General features: G+C 40.1%; 1 protein-coding gene across 3 annotated transcripts in view; it reads right to left on the minus strand.

Annotated features, from left to right (window-relative positions):
• Window positions 1–17,079, minus strand: part of CRYBG3 (crystallin beta-gamma domain containing 3) — a 128,955-nt gene that overhangs the window by 46,689 nt on the left and 65,187 nt on the right. For all 3 annotated transcript variants that reach the window (XM_059688035.1, XM_059688034.1, XM_059688036.1), the window contains 5 exons: window positions 13,203–13,339; window positions 11,903–12,017; window positions 10,370–10,405; window positions 7,989–8,122; window positions 4,049–4,175 (listed from right to left, as the gene is read on the minus strand). In XM_059688035.1, coding sequence (XP_059544018.1) covers window positions 4,049–4,175; window positions 7,989–8,122; window positions 10,370–10,405; window positions 11,903–12,017; window positions 13,203–13,339 — 549 coding nt within the window. The remainder of the gene's footprint in view (window positions 1–4,048; window positions 4,176–7,988; window positions 8,123–10,369; window positions 10,406–11,902; window positions 12,018–13,202; window positions 13,340–17,079) is intronic.

Below are 17,079 nucleotides of genomic sequence, written 5' to 3' on the forward strand. Positions count from 1 at the left end.
TCCTATATCTAAATACTGTATTACTTAAAATTTTCAATGAGGGTAGACCTTATTATCACATATAAAAAAGTAATAATAAAGGGTATGGAAGAAAATTTGCGGAGATGACTAATATGTCTATGGCTGTGATGGTGGTAGATGGTTTCACAGGTGTAATTTATCCCCAAACTCATTAAATATGCACAGGTGGCACTAGTCGGTTTGGATCAGTGTTTAAAGCGTCCGCCCTTGGACTGAAAGGTCATGGGTTTGATTCCAGTCAAGCGTACATACCTAGGTTGCAGGCTCAATCCCTGCCCTAGTCTGGGCGTGTGCAGGAGGCAACCAATCAATGTGTCCCTCTTACATTGATGTTTCTCTCTCTGTCTCTCCCCTCCCTTCTACTTTCTCTAAAAATCAATGAAACAAATATCCTCAGGGGAGGATAAAAAATAAACAAAAAAATAAAAAGAAATATGCACAACTCTTTACATGTCAAGCATGCCTCAATAAAGTGAACTCTCCCATTATATACTTAAAATACTTTACTTAAAATATTTTTAAGTAAAACTTGATAAACAAGTTTTTAAAAGCATTTCATAATATAAACATATTTAAATTCTAAATTTTCTAAATATGTACGGATTTGTTCATATATTTCATCTGAAAATATTTTGTGGACATAAGTTTATAAGTAAACTGTCTGAAAGTTCATGTAAATAATTACTTATTATATGTATGTGTATTGTCTGCAACGTGACATATCTTTACAGCCACAAATGAAGTGCCAATAAACCTCCGGTTGAATGAGATCCAGTTTTCCATTGTTAAGTGCTGTGTTAGTCTAACCATTTTGTAAAAGAGGAAAAGGAATTATATGGCACTAGAGGCCCATTGCACAAAATTCGTGCACGGAGGAGGGGGGGGTCCTTCAGCCTGGCCTGCACCCTCTCCAATCCAGGACCCCTCGGGGGCAGGCGGCTTGTCCCTCTCTCGGGCTGCAGCCTGGCTAGTCCCCATTCCTCTCTCATGAGCTCATTTGTACGTGGCTGGTCCCCATTCTTCTCCCCCTGGTGTTGAGTGTCTGAGCTGTTATGATGTGACGGCGTGAGGGCGTGATGACAATTTGCATATTAGCTCTTTATTATATAGGATAGGCTCCAGAGTAGGCAGATTTTCCCTCAACTCACAGCTTTACACTCGGCACAGTATCTCTCAGGTCCTTAGTTTCTCAATCTGTAAGACTGAGAGGACGTATGTATGCCTTTGTGAAGATTAAGTATAAGCATGAAAGTAAGGTCCTTGACAAATGTTAGAATATTATAATGAGGATTATGAAAACATCTTTAACTATAACTTAATAACTTACCTTTTAACTTAAAAAAAAACAAATTTAAAGAGAATAGAAGATCTTCTTGAAAGGGTACTTTTACTTATTTTTGTAAATGCCACAAATTTTGTATGCAGCACTAATTAACATGCCAATTTTTCCAATATAGATTATCACAGAGTCTATATCAAATATTTCATAATTATGTAGCTCTACAGGCTGGGGCAAAAGTAGGTTTACAGTTGTATCTACTTTCAAATACAATAAGTAAATAATAATACAAAATAATTATTGCACTCGAAAGTGGCTACAACTGTAAATCTACTTTTGTCCCACCCTGTACAGTTATAGTATTCATATATTTTCATGTCTTCTACTATTGGTAGATTTTAATTAGTGAGATGAGGTTTGTTTTTTTGTTAGCTTGCTTTAGTCACAGTCATCTTTGGAAGATATCATCACATTCATTTCTAAACATTTCTAGGATCAGCAATGCTTCCACTCAATTCTTTTTGAAATAAGGAGGGAAAAGAACATTTTGATACAAGGTGGAAGATGCATCGAATCATGACCCACAGTTTACTTAAAGAGTGGGGTCAACAACCTTAAAAAACATATTGAAGACTATCTTGTTTTGTCTTGCTTGCCTTTTATTTATTATTTTTTAAAAATATATTTTATTGATTTTTTTTACAGAGGAAGGGAGAAGGATAGAGAGTTAGAAACATCGACGAGAGAGAAACATCGATCAGCTGCCTCCTACACATCCCCTACTGGGGATGTGCCCACAACCAAGGTACATGCCCTTGACCGGAATTGAACCTGGAACCCTTCAGTCTGCAGGCCGACGCTCTATCCACTGAGCCAAACCAGTTAGGGCTTGCTTGCCTTTTAATGCTTTAAGGAGTGGCTAGGTAGAGAAAACCACTGATCACTGTATATTGTGGACTAAATACCTCAAAAGTTGCCTATCTGTCACTCAAGTAAACTCAGTGCCCAGTCTTCAGTGGATTGCCCTGTATTTCTGTCAAGTAGAACTGGTTTCCAACTCTTATGGACAAGGATGTTTCATGGAAAAAAACAACAACACACACACAAAAAAAGCTCCTTTGTTCCCTGTGCTTCTTTCCCATCCTGGCTCCTCCTGTCTGGCCAGGTGAGGGGTTGCAGCAGAGCTGCTGCTGGCCCTGACACACAGACGAGAAGGGCCAGAGCACATAACCTCTGCGCTCACCCTGTGCTCAGTCCACGTGGACCCACAACCACCCTTCGCTTCATTATCAGTACCTTCCAAGAGGGCTTTCACTATGCCAGAGTTTAGAGTTCATATGGGTACAGATTATTTTGGAAAGAGACTGCAGCGGGAATGCCTCAATCGTAAGAAAACATGCCCCTCTGAGCATATTAGAGTCTGCAGGGCTGGTCGGAGAAATGAGCCACATTTGAGAAGGCCTGGTATCCTACAGAACTCTATCATTCACCGCCTCTTCTCTACAGCTTCATCAGCTTTCACCGGAGTCCTGCAAGGTCCTGGTCCTCTTTTCTCCAGACTTCCTTTATTTACACTATGCCATTTCTTGATACAGTCACCAAAAAGATCTTTCTAAACCACTAATCTAATCATACTCGCTAGGTCTAAAATTCATCAGTGGCTCATTATCAAGTTAAGAAAAAAAACTGAACTCTTCAACATGGCATATGAGGCCCTGCATTATCTGCCTCTGGACTCATCTTCCCAAAGTTCTCCCTAATACCCCAACTTACCTGCATTCCCTACCCCCCCCCCCCCAATTACTTAATATGGCAGTTTCTCAACCTCAGCACTATTAACATTTTAGGTCAGAAGATTCCTTCTTTGCTGGGGGTAGGAGGTGGGGTAAGGGGGGTTGCCCTTTGAATTGTAGGTGTTCAGCAGTATCCCTGGCTTTTACCCACTAAATGTCAGTAGCATGCCCCCGCCTCCAATCACGACAATACTAAATTTCTCCAGACACTGCCAATGGCCCCTAGAGGGTAAAATCACCCCAAACTGAGAACCACTGGCTTACATCCTTGCCTCTCTTACTGAAACAGCACCTACCTTTCCCCTTCACCCTGTCCTGAATTTCTTCACCTGGTAACTCCTGAACTTGAAATTTCAGCTCAGCTGTCCTCTTCACTTCCTCTCACTTCCAATAGGAGTAGCTGACCTTTTTCTGAGTACCCTCAGTACTCTGTGCTCAAGCCAATCACCGTCAAACAACATCAAACACTGCTGTAAGTGTCGTTTCCCTATCAGACTGCCTGCTCTCTGAGTGCAGGGCTGAGTCTCTGGCCACTGTATCTCCAGCACCTGGCACAATACAGCTACCAAAGCAGGTGCTCAAAAATGTGGAATCAATAGGTGAAAAGTAAATACAAGTATTCTGAAATAATCATGGCAGTTAGAAAAACAGGCAAGTGGGGGAGGTAGAAGAAGGTAAAGGGATAAATGGTGATGGAAGGAGACTTGACCTGGAGTGGTGAACACACAATAAACAGATGTATTATAGAATTGTACCTATAATTTTATTAACCAATGTCACCCCAATAAATTCAATTAAAAAACAAACAAACAAAAAACAGGCACGTCACATAAGCAGTTCAGTTTAGTGCCCTCAGGTTTTAGAAAGATGTTAAAACCTCATGTTGTATCAGAGGTCATGTCCAACTTTTACAGAAAAATAAAGAGAGAAATTAAGAATTTGGGAGCTAACTCACAGCTTGTAAGTACCGGAAAGACAAGATGGGGCCGCTCAATGCCCCATAAGCATTTCTGTCTTCAAAATCTCCTTCTTCAAGCAAGAATTGTTGGCCTTTAAAATGTTCTTTTTCATAGGCAACCCACCTAGAAATACAGAGGACACCAACTGAGCCATTCATTCGTAAAACTGTAATCAAGAACGCAAGGAAAAAAATCATGATAAAGCACCCCGTTGCACATCACAGTGTTTTAAAAAGCAACATATTTGGTTTGTTACCATTTACAAAGACAAATGGTATACACTCCATGGATCAATAATTTTTATAGTTTGCAGTCTCTCCCACCAAAAGGTCAACTGTTGCAGAATTACAACAAAGCAGTGCTCATTAATGCATGTGGTGTGGCCTGATACCACATCTCAAAATGGTTGAAGAACAGTTTACCAAGTAAAAAATAATGGAAAGCACAAATAGGCAATGAGACAAGTTACAAACCCACACTGAGATGCAAAGATAGTCACTCCTGTTGTACTGATGAAGCCCTCTGGAATGACAGCATGATTACTATATTACACATGCATTTAGGTTTAGATCAAAGGAGCCTCTCACCAGGCTTCAGCTCTAGAACACATCACACGGGGGTTTGGCAAAGAGAAACTGGGAAGTGCGACCGAGCTGGTATTAGCCTTGGTGGCCTTCGTGCATGCAGAGACTTCTGTAGATGTTCATGGTGGGAAGTGCTGCTCCCTCCATTTTATCAGTACGTTTCAGGGACCCAGGCTTCTTGACTTCTAATCTACAACTGTCACTAGAGCACTGATAATCACCATTAGGCATTAAGCTCCTCCGTGAAACTTGCATTTTACGGAGTAACCGGCGTAGCTAACGCAGTGTGGGCAAAGACGGGTCACAGTGTGTGTTGACGCGCTTAAGCCCTCCCTTCGGCCACACTGTGCAACCAGAGTGGGACCCGGTCCCCTGGCACATGCCAAGGGTGACTAGTTTGGGCTCCTCGGTTGGGGACTTCTGAATTCTGGAGTTTGACAAACTGAAGCCTGGTAAGGCTACTGTTTGTTTCCTTTCTCCACCTCTACTATAGTTGTGAAGATATAAAAAATATTCCACAGGTTTCCATAGGGTGCAAAACTGCAGTAGCTGCTCAGCAATCATGAATCCTTCCTCACTTTGTGCTGCAGGTGTGCGTACAGCAGGGGAAGGGGGGCACATGAGTCGGAATAAACATGTCTTATACATCTTAATATATTTGTAATGTGTACAGAAACTAGCATTACTTTATTCTTAAGCTATTATGTGAAAATAAATCTTATAAGAACTTTCAAATTCTAAGCTTTCTTTTATATAAATGAGGCTACTCAAAGCAAGCTTTTAATGCATTTGAATGGGACAAATAATAAAAGGTACAGAGGACCAACAGAGAATGGCTCAGTTGGTGTCCTCTGTATTTCTAGGTGGGTTGCCTATGAAAATATTAAAGAATATTAAAGAAGAGATCAGTAAATTTTCATATGACAGTTGAAAATCTTCTGCCCAGTTTTTCCGAATAGATTTGATTAAGATTCAATGTATATATCCATCTGAGATATTAAAATGTAGATGTTATCTGAGAAAAATTAAGAAACATCAACCTCACTTTCCCCAGATCCCTCAAGATGGGAGAGAGATGACGAAGATCCCTCATATACCACATATAAACAGCTGACAAAAGAGAAAAATGGTAGAAACACAAAAAAAAATAATGAAGTTAGCTGTTTATCTCTCAATGGGGACATCACATTTTTCTCTGCAGTTGCCATATAAAAATGATAGTATGTACGTTGTATTATAAACCATAATATTTTGAGATTTTTATAAAATAATTATAGGAAAGAACAATGACAATCACAATCTAGTTAATGGGAAAAATATTTGGATCCCAGAGGGAAGAAAAGGCAAAAATATTTAGCAAAGGATTAACAAGAAGCATGTGTGTTCACAAATCAGAGGACACCGCAAATAAATACAACCACAATAGAAATGTGTTTGTCCAAGGCATATTTGTTCTTCAATCCCCTAATAAAAATTTAAAATTCAAAAATAATTACAAAATAAAATTGAAAGAAAACAAATGTATTTTTTATAAAACTATATTTACCAAAACAAAAAAAGAGATGATTACCAAAATGTCAGACTAATTATGGATATGACCCACCTATCTAGCATATTGCATAGTCTCTCATAATTCCAATTTGGTTGGTATGGCCACCGCTTGATTTTTTTGCTGGAAATAGCAAATTCTAAGTCTCTAAAATGTAGATGCCTGAGTGATCTTATATGTCATTTAGTTTCTATGAATAAAGTATTTTTTTTAAATATATATATTTTATTGATTTTTTACAGAGAGGAAGGGAGAGGATAGAGAGCTAGAAACATCGGCGAGAGAGAAACATCGATCAGCTGCCTCCTGCACACCTCCCACTGGGGACGCGCCCGCAACCAAGGCACGTGCCCTTGACCGGAATCGAACCCGGGACCCCCCAGTCCGCAGGCCAACGCTCTATCCACTGAGCCAAACGGGTTACGGCCATGAATAAAGTATTTTAATAGCATCTTTTGCTAGAGTATCCTGAATAAGTTATACAATGTTAGCACAAGTATCAAGAGGTACCAAGGCTTAAATTAAAATGAACCAAAAAAAAAAAAAAAAAGAAAAAAAGAACCAACATTCCAAATAGACCAGCCGTGGACAAACTACGGCCCGTGGGCCGGATCCGGCCCATTTGAAATGAATAAAACTAAAAAAAAAAAAAGACCGTCACCCCTTTTATGTAATGATGTTTACTTTGAATTTATATTAGTTCACACAAACACTCCATCCATGCTTTTGTTCCGCCCTCCGGTCCAGTTTAAGAACCCATTGTGGCCCTCGAGTCAAAAAGTTTGCCCACCCCTGAAATAGACCAACATATCAACAGAGAGACGAACAGAAAGTACCTGGAGGGATCAGTACTGGGTTGACAATGGAGAATAAGCTATGAGAGCTGCTTCTCCCTGGTTTTACCTGCCAGGACACAAATACAGAAGGCACTGCCCAGTCGGGCCACAGATTTCCTGGGGCTCCTGCCCCAGTAACTGCTGACTCAGACTGAGTTAGCACAGTGATGGCTACAATGGGTTTATACTTAGGAGTTCTTTGGGGGCTTCCAAATGCAGTTCAGGGCCACAGGTTAACAATATCAAAATGCCTTACTTTGAAACAGACAACCAGGCTACTTCTTAATGGGGGAGGGCTCACTGTCAGTGTCCTCAGCACAGAGTCAACTAAGAGCAACAGAAGAAATTTTTTATTTTGTGTTGTGTTGACCCTATGAGATCAGAGTGTGTAAGGAAGCTATAGGACAGAATATTCACTAAAAATACTTTAAGCCTGGCCAGTGTGGCTCAGTGGTTGAGTGTCGACCTATGAACCAGGAGGTCACGGTTTGATTCCCGGTCAGGGCATATGCCTGGGTTGTGGGCTCGATTCCCAGTATGGGGCGTGCAGGAGGCAGCTGATCAATGATTCTCTCTCATCATTGATGTTTCAATCTTTCTCACCCTTTCCCTTCCTCCCTGAAATCAATAAAAATATTTAAAACAAACAAACAGAAAAACTAGGGCTCTCATCCATGTTCATAATCTTTAAGAAAATAATTTTATTTGCAATTCTTATTTATGTATTGTGATTAGTAATACTAAGTGCTGAAGTTTTGGAAACTATTTTCTATTTAATCTACCTCAAAATCTGTAACGCCAAGAGTTCACAGGAAGCTACTAGTAGCTAATATTTTTTTTATTTCCCATATTATCAAAGGAATTTATATCTTCAGACTAAGGCAGGTGGTTTTTGCTTTGCTTAGCACATTTTCTGTACTGACCTTCATAAACAGACTAAATCAACTATTGAAAATATGACACTCACACTCCACCGATGACACGAATAGATCCAATTCCATGAAAGTCCTCATCATTTTTTAAAAAATTAGGGACAGAATCTATATGTTCACTAAACTCTTTGGCCTGTCCATGGAAGTGAGGTTTTTCATAAATAATAACCTGAAAAATATGAAAGGAAAGTACTTAAATGCTCATATTTTAGAATAGATACACATTAAAGACAACACCATGAATAAGGATCATGGTCTGTTTTTTCATTAATATATACTTACACTAGAGCACAGTGTCTGACGGTTACAGGGCATAAATGAGTCTTTAGCATCACAATGATAAAATATCTTAATAGTATACTTCTCTTATATTAATATACTCAAGTCTGATCACATTGTTCTGGTTATCCAAATCCTATGACCCTCTCATAGGAAAAACTCTCTTATAGCTGGTTCTTGAATTATCTTTCTAAGTTTATCCCTGTGGTTAGAATTTAATACAAACCTTCCTTATACTTATGGAATGTCCCCTGTAAGAAATAAAAGCTCTCTTGAGGTTCCAGGGCATAATAGTAAATTATCTATGGATTTGAGAAAACATATGCTGTTTCTTATAACGCTGCTTCTATGGTCATTACTATTTAACGAGAAGAAAGAGACAGGCAAATTCTTGAGTCTAGGTAGAAAACTTCCTAAAAATAAAAAATGATTGAAAAAGTTATAGTATTTTTACTCCATGGTTGATTTAAATTAGCGGGGGAGGAGGTAAGTGTAGAAGGAAATGAATTTGCAGCATTTCACTTACTTTAAATTTGGATTGGTACAAGTATTTCTTTTCCACCATTTTGATGCTCTTTATTCTCAAGTATGAGCTGCCCTTAGTATGTGGAAGTGATAACAGCGCTAGTCTACCCACATACTAGCACTTGGTCCTATTTGTGGCTAATGGCATCATCTGTGCACAACTGGCAACACATGGCCTTGGCAAGTTAAGATCCCGTGCTCAAACACAGCAAACCAGCAAGTGATAGCTCTTATTATTATTTTCTTTTTCATAAACCTCTATTGCTGTAAGTTTTACACATGTCCCCTTTGTATCCCCCATTGCCCTCCCTTCCCCTCAAAGCCTTTACCACCCTATTGTCCTGTCTATGGGTTATGCGTAGCTCTTTTTTAAAAAACTGATAAAATTATACAGACTGAAGTAAATATGTAGCACTGCTCCTGCAGTTTTCTAACTGTTAATTCTTCACCAGCTGCTGCATTGGAAGTAATGAAATTTTATTTGGGTTTAATACATATGCCGAACACATCCAAAATAAGAAAGAAGCGATAATCCTTTGATGAGTAAGCCATAACTGACATCTAGCACCTTGAAAACTGTGGCTGTCTATGACAGCCACTCCATTCATACACTTCTACAACCTGTCAGACTGCAATGTCCAAGGCAGACCCAGCCTGCTGCACCGAAGTTCTGATTCAGCAAGCAAGGAGACTGAGACAGGAGCTACTCAGGGTGTGTCCCAGCTAATTCTGCATCTACTAGGTCCCCGGTTTGAAACTTTGGTTATAAGTTAGAATCACTGGGGAAGCTCTGCAAAATATGACCACACCCAGGAACAAACCGGTACCTTTGTGAGTGGAACCCAGGCATAAGTATTTTTTTAAAACTCAGATATGTGTGATTCCATCATACAGCCAAAATGTTTTAGACACACTCAGATACTGAGTTCCAAAAGACTCCATCTAGAGAGAATGGTAGTCAATTCCACAAATTAGGAAGCCCCCAAATGGGAGGTTTGGAGGCTGTGTGTCTGTTTGGAGGAAAGAATGGATCAATTGCTGCCCACCCTTGCCCCTGGAGGTGCCGTGCCCTCATTACACAGAGGCCTGTTGGCAGCTTTTCTCACTGCACTTTTATCTTCTGATCTCTCCTTAGACACATTTTATGATTCTATTTCTTCCTTTCTTTCCCCAGATGTGCTTAATCATGGCACCGCTACCACTCTAGTTTTCATCGCTTCTATCCTTCCCTTTAAATACTCATGATTTAAAAACTGCTGTCTACCTGACAGAGCTATCTACACCTTCTAACCATCCTGGATCTCCTTGAGCATCATCCCAAATGCCTGCTAAGTATCTCCACCTGAATATCTAGCTGCGACCTATACCCCACCTCAAACAAAAATCAAACTTACCACCTTTCCACGTGTCAGTAGGTGCTTATTGGGTTTGACTGGGTTTTCAATACAGACCTGGGCTTTCGTGCAGTCACGTCCCCCCACCCCAACATTCACAAGCTGGGCATTGATAACATATATTCGGGTAACTGTTTTCAATTTTAACAGTTCAAATTACACAAAAAATTAATACTCAATCTTTTTTAGCCTACAACAACAGCCTGTTCCAAACTTACCTTTAAGTTCATGGGCATTTCCACTTTTAGTCCACCCTTAAGATAATAAGAAATTTTAATGTTAAATATGTAAACATTTAAAACATTTTAAAGTAACTATGTGACATACATATATAGGTTATATAAAAATCTGATTAGTGAAGATTATGTACCAGTTAAATTTAAGTTGTGGTAAATTTAAAATTTTAAGAACAGAACTCTATAATAGTTAAAATCAAGCCAGACTTCTCTACATCAATGTAGATGGGGCAGGAGATATTAGCAGTCCATCGCCTTAACCACTCGGCCACCTCGTCGAGGCAGGAGATATTAAAAGATACTTTCCAGCTTGGCCAGTGTGACTCAGTGGTTGAGCAATGACCTATGAACCAGGATGTCATGGTTTGATTCCCAGTCAGGGCACATACTTGGGTTGTGGGCTCAATCCCCAGTGTGGGGCGTGCAGGAGGCAGCCAGTCAGTGATTCTCTCTCATCAATGATGTTTCTCTCTCTCTCTCTCCCCTCCTCTCTGAGATTAAAAAAACATACATATTATACTTTCCAGATTACAACAACAACAAGGAAGGAAACAGAACTTCAGTCCTAAGCACACATAAGTAATTAAAGATTTAATCCCAAGTCCAAAAATAAGAGTGGAATTGTTAGATTTAAAAACCTCATTTGGCAGAAGAGATTTCTAAAGCAGTTATTACTAAAAGTCTTCTCTACAATTGCTTGGGCTTTTAAATTAGAGAGAGCACTTCCTCTTCCATGTTCTGTCAATACTTCTTAGCATATTTAATGTCTTTTTGGCTTCAAGGTTGTAGAGCAAGCATGTCAAACTCATGGCCTATGGGCCACATGCCTTGTTTATTTGGCCCATGTTAGCCTCTGAGTTTGAAATGCTTGTTGTAGAGCATAAAAAGTACCTTACTTCTCACAAAAAACCTAATTCTATAATCTACTTGTTTCTAATGCTGTCCCACATTATAATATTTCTTAAAATTTCTTAGTTTGTTCTTAATTTTTAAAAAAGGCACAAAACCACCAAATATGCCTTTATCACACAGGTAACATTTAATTAACACTTTGCACCTCAACTAAAAATGTTTGCAAGAAAATAAACACTGAAGGTACTTATCTTTAAGAAAGCCACCAGTGACAGATTGCCCATTTACTACTAATGCTGAGCTTAGCATGCATTACTATAATTGAAGAGTATAATTTATTAGTAATTTAAAATAAGCACAAAAAAGCAAATTCAAAACTTTATTAGTCAAAAATTTCACAGAACATTTATAAGGAAATTGCATGCACTATTATAAACTTAGCACAAAATAAATTAGACATTTGTCTTCTGGGAAAAAATTAAAATTTCTCACATGGATATTCTCTACAATATAAAGAAACAGAAAAACAATGAATTCATAATTTGTTAGTTCAGTAGTATTCACATTCATTTCTCAGGACTGACATGCATGAGCAATCATCAGAGCTATTTAATTTTGGATTCACGGGTATTTGGGAAAACGTTTCCTTTTACATTTGCTTACCATCTGAAGTGGATGCAATGATTTCATTTCTGCTGCAGAAATCTCAAAGAGTCCATGGCCTTCCTCCAAAATTGTAGCTTGCCCCTTAAAATTAATATCTGGGTAGGCAAGCCAACTAGAAAGAAAGGAATGACTGGTTAAAGTATAACAGGAATACCTTAGTCTGGTTCTGTAAAAGTTAAAAGGGCTATGTAAAAACAAAACAAAATTCCATCATGGAATTATGCTAATAAACTCACTCAAAGTGACTGTGCCAACAAGAAACAACAAGTTAACATGCTATTAAGTACTTACATTCAAACATTACCGATCCTGTAATAAGTCTATCATATGTTTTCCAAGCATTAAAAATTTCCAATACTTCCAAGTCAAGCAGAATATAAGTGAAATATCAATTCCATACCACCATGTTCCATTCTTTTGAAAACTGGAGCAATCAGAGGTAGGGATTCCACTAGGCATCTTACAACTTTGACCTACATTTTTAGAATCAGTTATCAGTTCTACTGGCTGCCTTAGGAGCAGTATGTGAATAAGATTCCCCAAAGACTCATCTAGCTTCCACCTAAATTTGATAATTACAGATATTGCTCATGGATAGGGTTAATTCCTGGGTCTGCCCAAGAGTTCTAATCCATGGTTGGGGAAGATGAAGAAAGACGTCCTACAATGACGCCAAAATTCTACAGCACCATCGTCAAAGCAGATGAAAACAGTGAATGAAACAAGAGAGATCCATGTTGAACCAGACATCACAGCATCTTTGAATTAAGACTAAACTCAGACCCATACGCCTGAAGATACCTTTGGAATCAGAAATGCCAAGCCTAAGCCCAACCCCTTAATTGCCTTATTTATAACATGAGCACAGCTCCACCTGCCTTGAAGGCATAGAGGAGTAATAAACAAAAAGGCACCATGTCCCTGGCACTGCAGAGGCACTCAGCAACTACTAGCACTGAGACGCTCCAGAAATAGTTCAGGCTGCAGAATTTTAGTCCAGGGACACACTTTTATTTCTAAGTCCTAAAATTTGGTGGAGAAAAAGAGATGGATGCATCGATTGATTGAGAGTGGTGTGTGAGACCGTATATGCTCCTGTGAGCCATACAGCAAAGACTTAATAGGAGCCAATGAGAGAGAACCTGTTTCGTCCCTGCAGCAGTCTTTCTTAGGTATCCAGGGGCACAAAGGAAATGAACTTACACTTCAGAAATATGTGTGTCACTTACTGAAATATGAAACAAAAAGTTAACTTTGGTGGCCATCACTCACTGAAATAAAGAGAAACGATACATACACTCCCGACTTCACAGTGAAAGACACGTATTTGGGGATATCCAGCTCTTCTAAGTTAGGGACTGCTCGCTGTATGCAGACAGGACAACATGGTGGGTCAGACTGCAGGCAAAGTTCTATCTCTGGAATACTGCAATCCTGGAAAAAAAAAATGGGTTTGAAATCATCTAAGAAACACACAGTCCAGTGTTCCAGCACCCTGGACATTCAGTTACAACTATTCTCATTGCTCAGTTAAATTTCTTCATAGGGCAACATAAAAGAAATACTGTTTCCCCATACCAGTTTTTTAAAATAAATTTTTCGTCTTGAAAAAAAAATTTTTTACATTTGTCAACTAGTTTACATTCAATATTATTTGATATTAGTTTCAGTGTATAGCATAGTGGATATACATTTATATAATTTATGAAGTGATCCCCCAATAAGTCTAGAAGCCACCTGGCACCATACATAGTTATTACAATATTTTTTACTATATTCCCTATGCTGTACTTTACATCCCCATGACTATTCTGTAACTGCCAATTTGTCCTTCCTAATCCCTTCACTTTTTCACCCATCTTCCCAACCCCCTCCTATCTGGCAACCAATACATTTTTCTAAGAAGTTATGCTGATATGATGAAAATTATAAATATTAGCGTTTGAAAAAGTATTACTCCAATATTTTCTGCTTTGTTTTTAGAAGTCTTGTTCCATGAAGCAATGCTCAGAGTTACCAAACTATCTGAGTGCCAAACACCTGTAAGCCTTCCTTCTTAGAAGCACAACAGAGCCACAGGGAGGAAAGGTTAAGTAAAAGCTGATCTCATGAGCAACATTAAAAAATAAATAGCAGAGAGGTACTACACCCTCAGTGTGTCATCTAATTTACATTGACAAAAGAGGTAGGAATTAGAGATGAGGGTAAAGGAAATCTCTTTTTCTACTTGTGGCATTTTCTTTTCTTTAGTACAAGTTGACTTGAAGAAGAAAGGCATTAGGAAATTTGACCTACATTCTGGCACACATCCACTGTCACCATGCCCTGTCAGGCCTTCCTTAAAATTTCACTTGGGTTTATATCTTATCTATTCCCATGTTCAAAGTCCTTCATCAAGGCCAAGACTTCGATTATGGGCCTATACCACCAGTCAAGTACCAGCCACTCTTTATACAGCTGGGGTTGTTAGAACACCACTTTCCTCATGACACTCCTTGGCTCAAGACCCAAGCACATCAAATTTATATTGGTTTCCATTTCTATAATATGGTACCAACCTAGCAATCTATACTAATCTCCATAACTCTTCGGTCATACTGGTCTCCATGCTCTCTTCACTCCCTCTTTTTTTTTTCTTTTTTTAAAAAATATATTTTATTGATTTTTTACAGAGAGGAAGGGAGAGAGATAAAGAGTTAGAAATATCGATGAGAGAGAAACATCGATCAGCCGCCTCCTGCACATCTCCCACTGGGGATGTGCCTGCAACCGAGGTACATGCCCTTGACCGGAATCAAACCTAGGACCCTTCAGTCCGCAGGCTGACGCTCTATCCACTGAGCCAAACCGGTTTCGGCTTCACTCCCTCTCTGGCCTCGCTATGCTTTGTAAAGGTTTCCCCCATTGAAATTACAGAGATAATCCTCTGTACTCTTATGAAAATCCTATCTAATAACAGAGAAACATGGTAATTGACTGTACCTTCGCTACGCCTCCCATTGGCTAATCAGTGTGATATGCAAATTAACCACCAACAAAGATGGTGGCTAATTTGCATACTGCAGGCAGGGCGGGACAGCGCCATCCCGCCTGCCCTGCCACCATCCAGGCCTGCTATCTGCAACCCGGGGCGGCGGGCGTCCCGTGTGCGACCCGACCTGGGGTAGCAGCGATCCGCTGGCCCGCCGGGGCGTCCCATGTGCAACCCAACCCAGGGTGGTGGGGCGGGACAGCATGGCTCCTCTGTCACCCCAGCTTCCTCATCAGAGCTCCCTTAGGGTTCTAAGCCATTAGTCGGACATCCCCCGAGGGTTCCCTGGCTGCCAGAAGGATGTCTGACTGCAAGCTTAGGCCTGATCTCCCGGAGAGTAGGCCTAAGTCGACAGGTGGACATCCCCCAAGGGGTCCTGGACTGCAAATGGGCGCAGGCCGGGCTGAGGGACCCCCTCCGAGTGCACAAATTTTTGTGCACCGGGCCTCTAGTCTTTAAATAGTCAAGTTCTAAGTAAAAAATGACCTCAACTTTTCTTAGGGAATCAAAACCACAATTATTTTCCCTTCCTGAAAGTACAGATGTGCTTCTTTCTGAACACACAGTCTATCTCAGTAGGCGTGGGTGTTTTATTCTATGATTTAAGTTTCAGCAGCAAAATTCTCATCTAGGTCATCATGAAATTCAAATGATGACTATACTTTAATAAAATAGGTAAATGCAGTTAACAATCAGAGGTGACACTGGACTGAACAATTGTATTTTTTATCACAATCAATTTTGCAATTTTAAAACTGTAAATTTCTAATTTTTTAACCTTTCTCCAAACTGAGTTCTCTTATTAATCATTATTAATAACTAGGGGCCCGGTGCACGAAATTCGTGCACTGGGTGTGTGTGGGGGGTGTGTCCCTCAGCCCAGCCTGCCCCTCTCACATACTGGGAGCCCTCAGGCGTAGACCCCCATCACCCTCCAATCGCAGGATCGGCCCCTTGCCCAGGCCTGACGCCTCTGGCCTAGGCATCCGGCCCGGGCAGCGGGGACCCGCAGCTGAAGCAGCCCCGCGATGGTGGGCTTCGCTTTAGGCCCAGGCAAGGGACCCCTAGCTCCCGGGACTGCCACCTTTGACAGTGCCCAGCTCCCATCGCTGGCTCCACCCCTACTTCCTGCTATCACTGGCCAGGGCGGAAAAGGCACCTGATTCTCCGATCATGGCTGGGGGGCAGGGCAAAGGCGGCCCCAGGGCCGCCTTTGCCCTGCCCCCCAGCTCTTAGCTCCCCCCTGGGTTTCCGATCACTGTCAGTGGCAGGGGGCTTCTTCCTGCTTTCCCTTTCGCCTCCCTGCATTGTGCCTACATATGCAAATTAACCGCCATCTTGTTGGCAGTTAACTGCCAATCTTAGTTGGCAGTTAATTTGCATATAGCCCTGATTAGCCAATGAAAAGGGTAGCTCGTACGCCAATTACCATTTTTCTCTTTTATTAGTGTAGATTCTCCCTATGTAAAAGCAAGCAAATTGATACATTTTATTTTCAGAAAGTTAGTTCTAAAATGCAATACAGTAAAAAGCCATTACCTAAAACATTCTTTAAAGTATAAAAATTTATTTCCTTCTAAAGTTTCATTTCAAAAACAGCCAGAAATGTCCAGAACAGTCACCTGTCAATCTTCAAGGCTCTTTTGTTTGCTGTGAATAATAGAGTTCTAGGAACAGAACTGTGCCATACTCATGTTCCCCTGGGGTCTGAGGGGCAGGAACAGAGCATAGAACTAAGTGTCTCACACAAACAAGCTTCCTCTGCATTGTGTTGTACAAACAATGTTTGGGTGGTGCATTTTAAAAGGGAAAAGGCTAGGAGGCATTCAAGTCCACCACAACACAGAAGGAAACAGCATAATGGAACATGCATGACAATGGCTAAAAGAAATGAAAAAATAAACAAAAATAAGAACGCTTAAGCTCTCAACTGTCTTTAATAGAGGATCAATATTTTTTCTCCAGTTGATTGAAAAATTTTTCACTAAGTTCTAGCTTCTTTATGGTGTCTACTCAAGAAATAAAGTCTTTTGCAAGACTTGCATAACTCTAGATGGTCAAAGGTAGTAAACACTAGCGACCGAAGGGTGCTTTACAGTAGCCTAGCAACAATAAACAGTTTACTCTCAGTAAAGAAACATTT

The sequence above is a fragment of the Myotis daubentonii genome, chromosome 3 (assembly GCF_963259705.1).
Source record: "Myotis daubentonii chromosome 3, mMyoDau2.1, whole genome shotgun sequence".
Lineage (NCBI taxonomy): Eukaryota > Metazoa > Chordata > Mammalia > Chiroptera > Vespertilionidae > Myotis > Myotis daubentonii.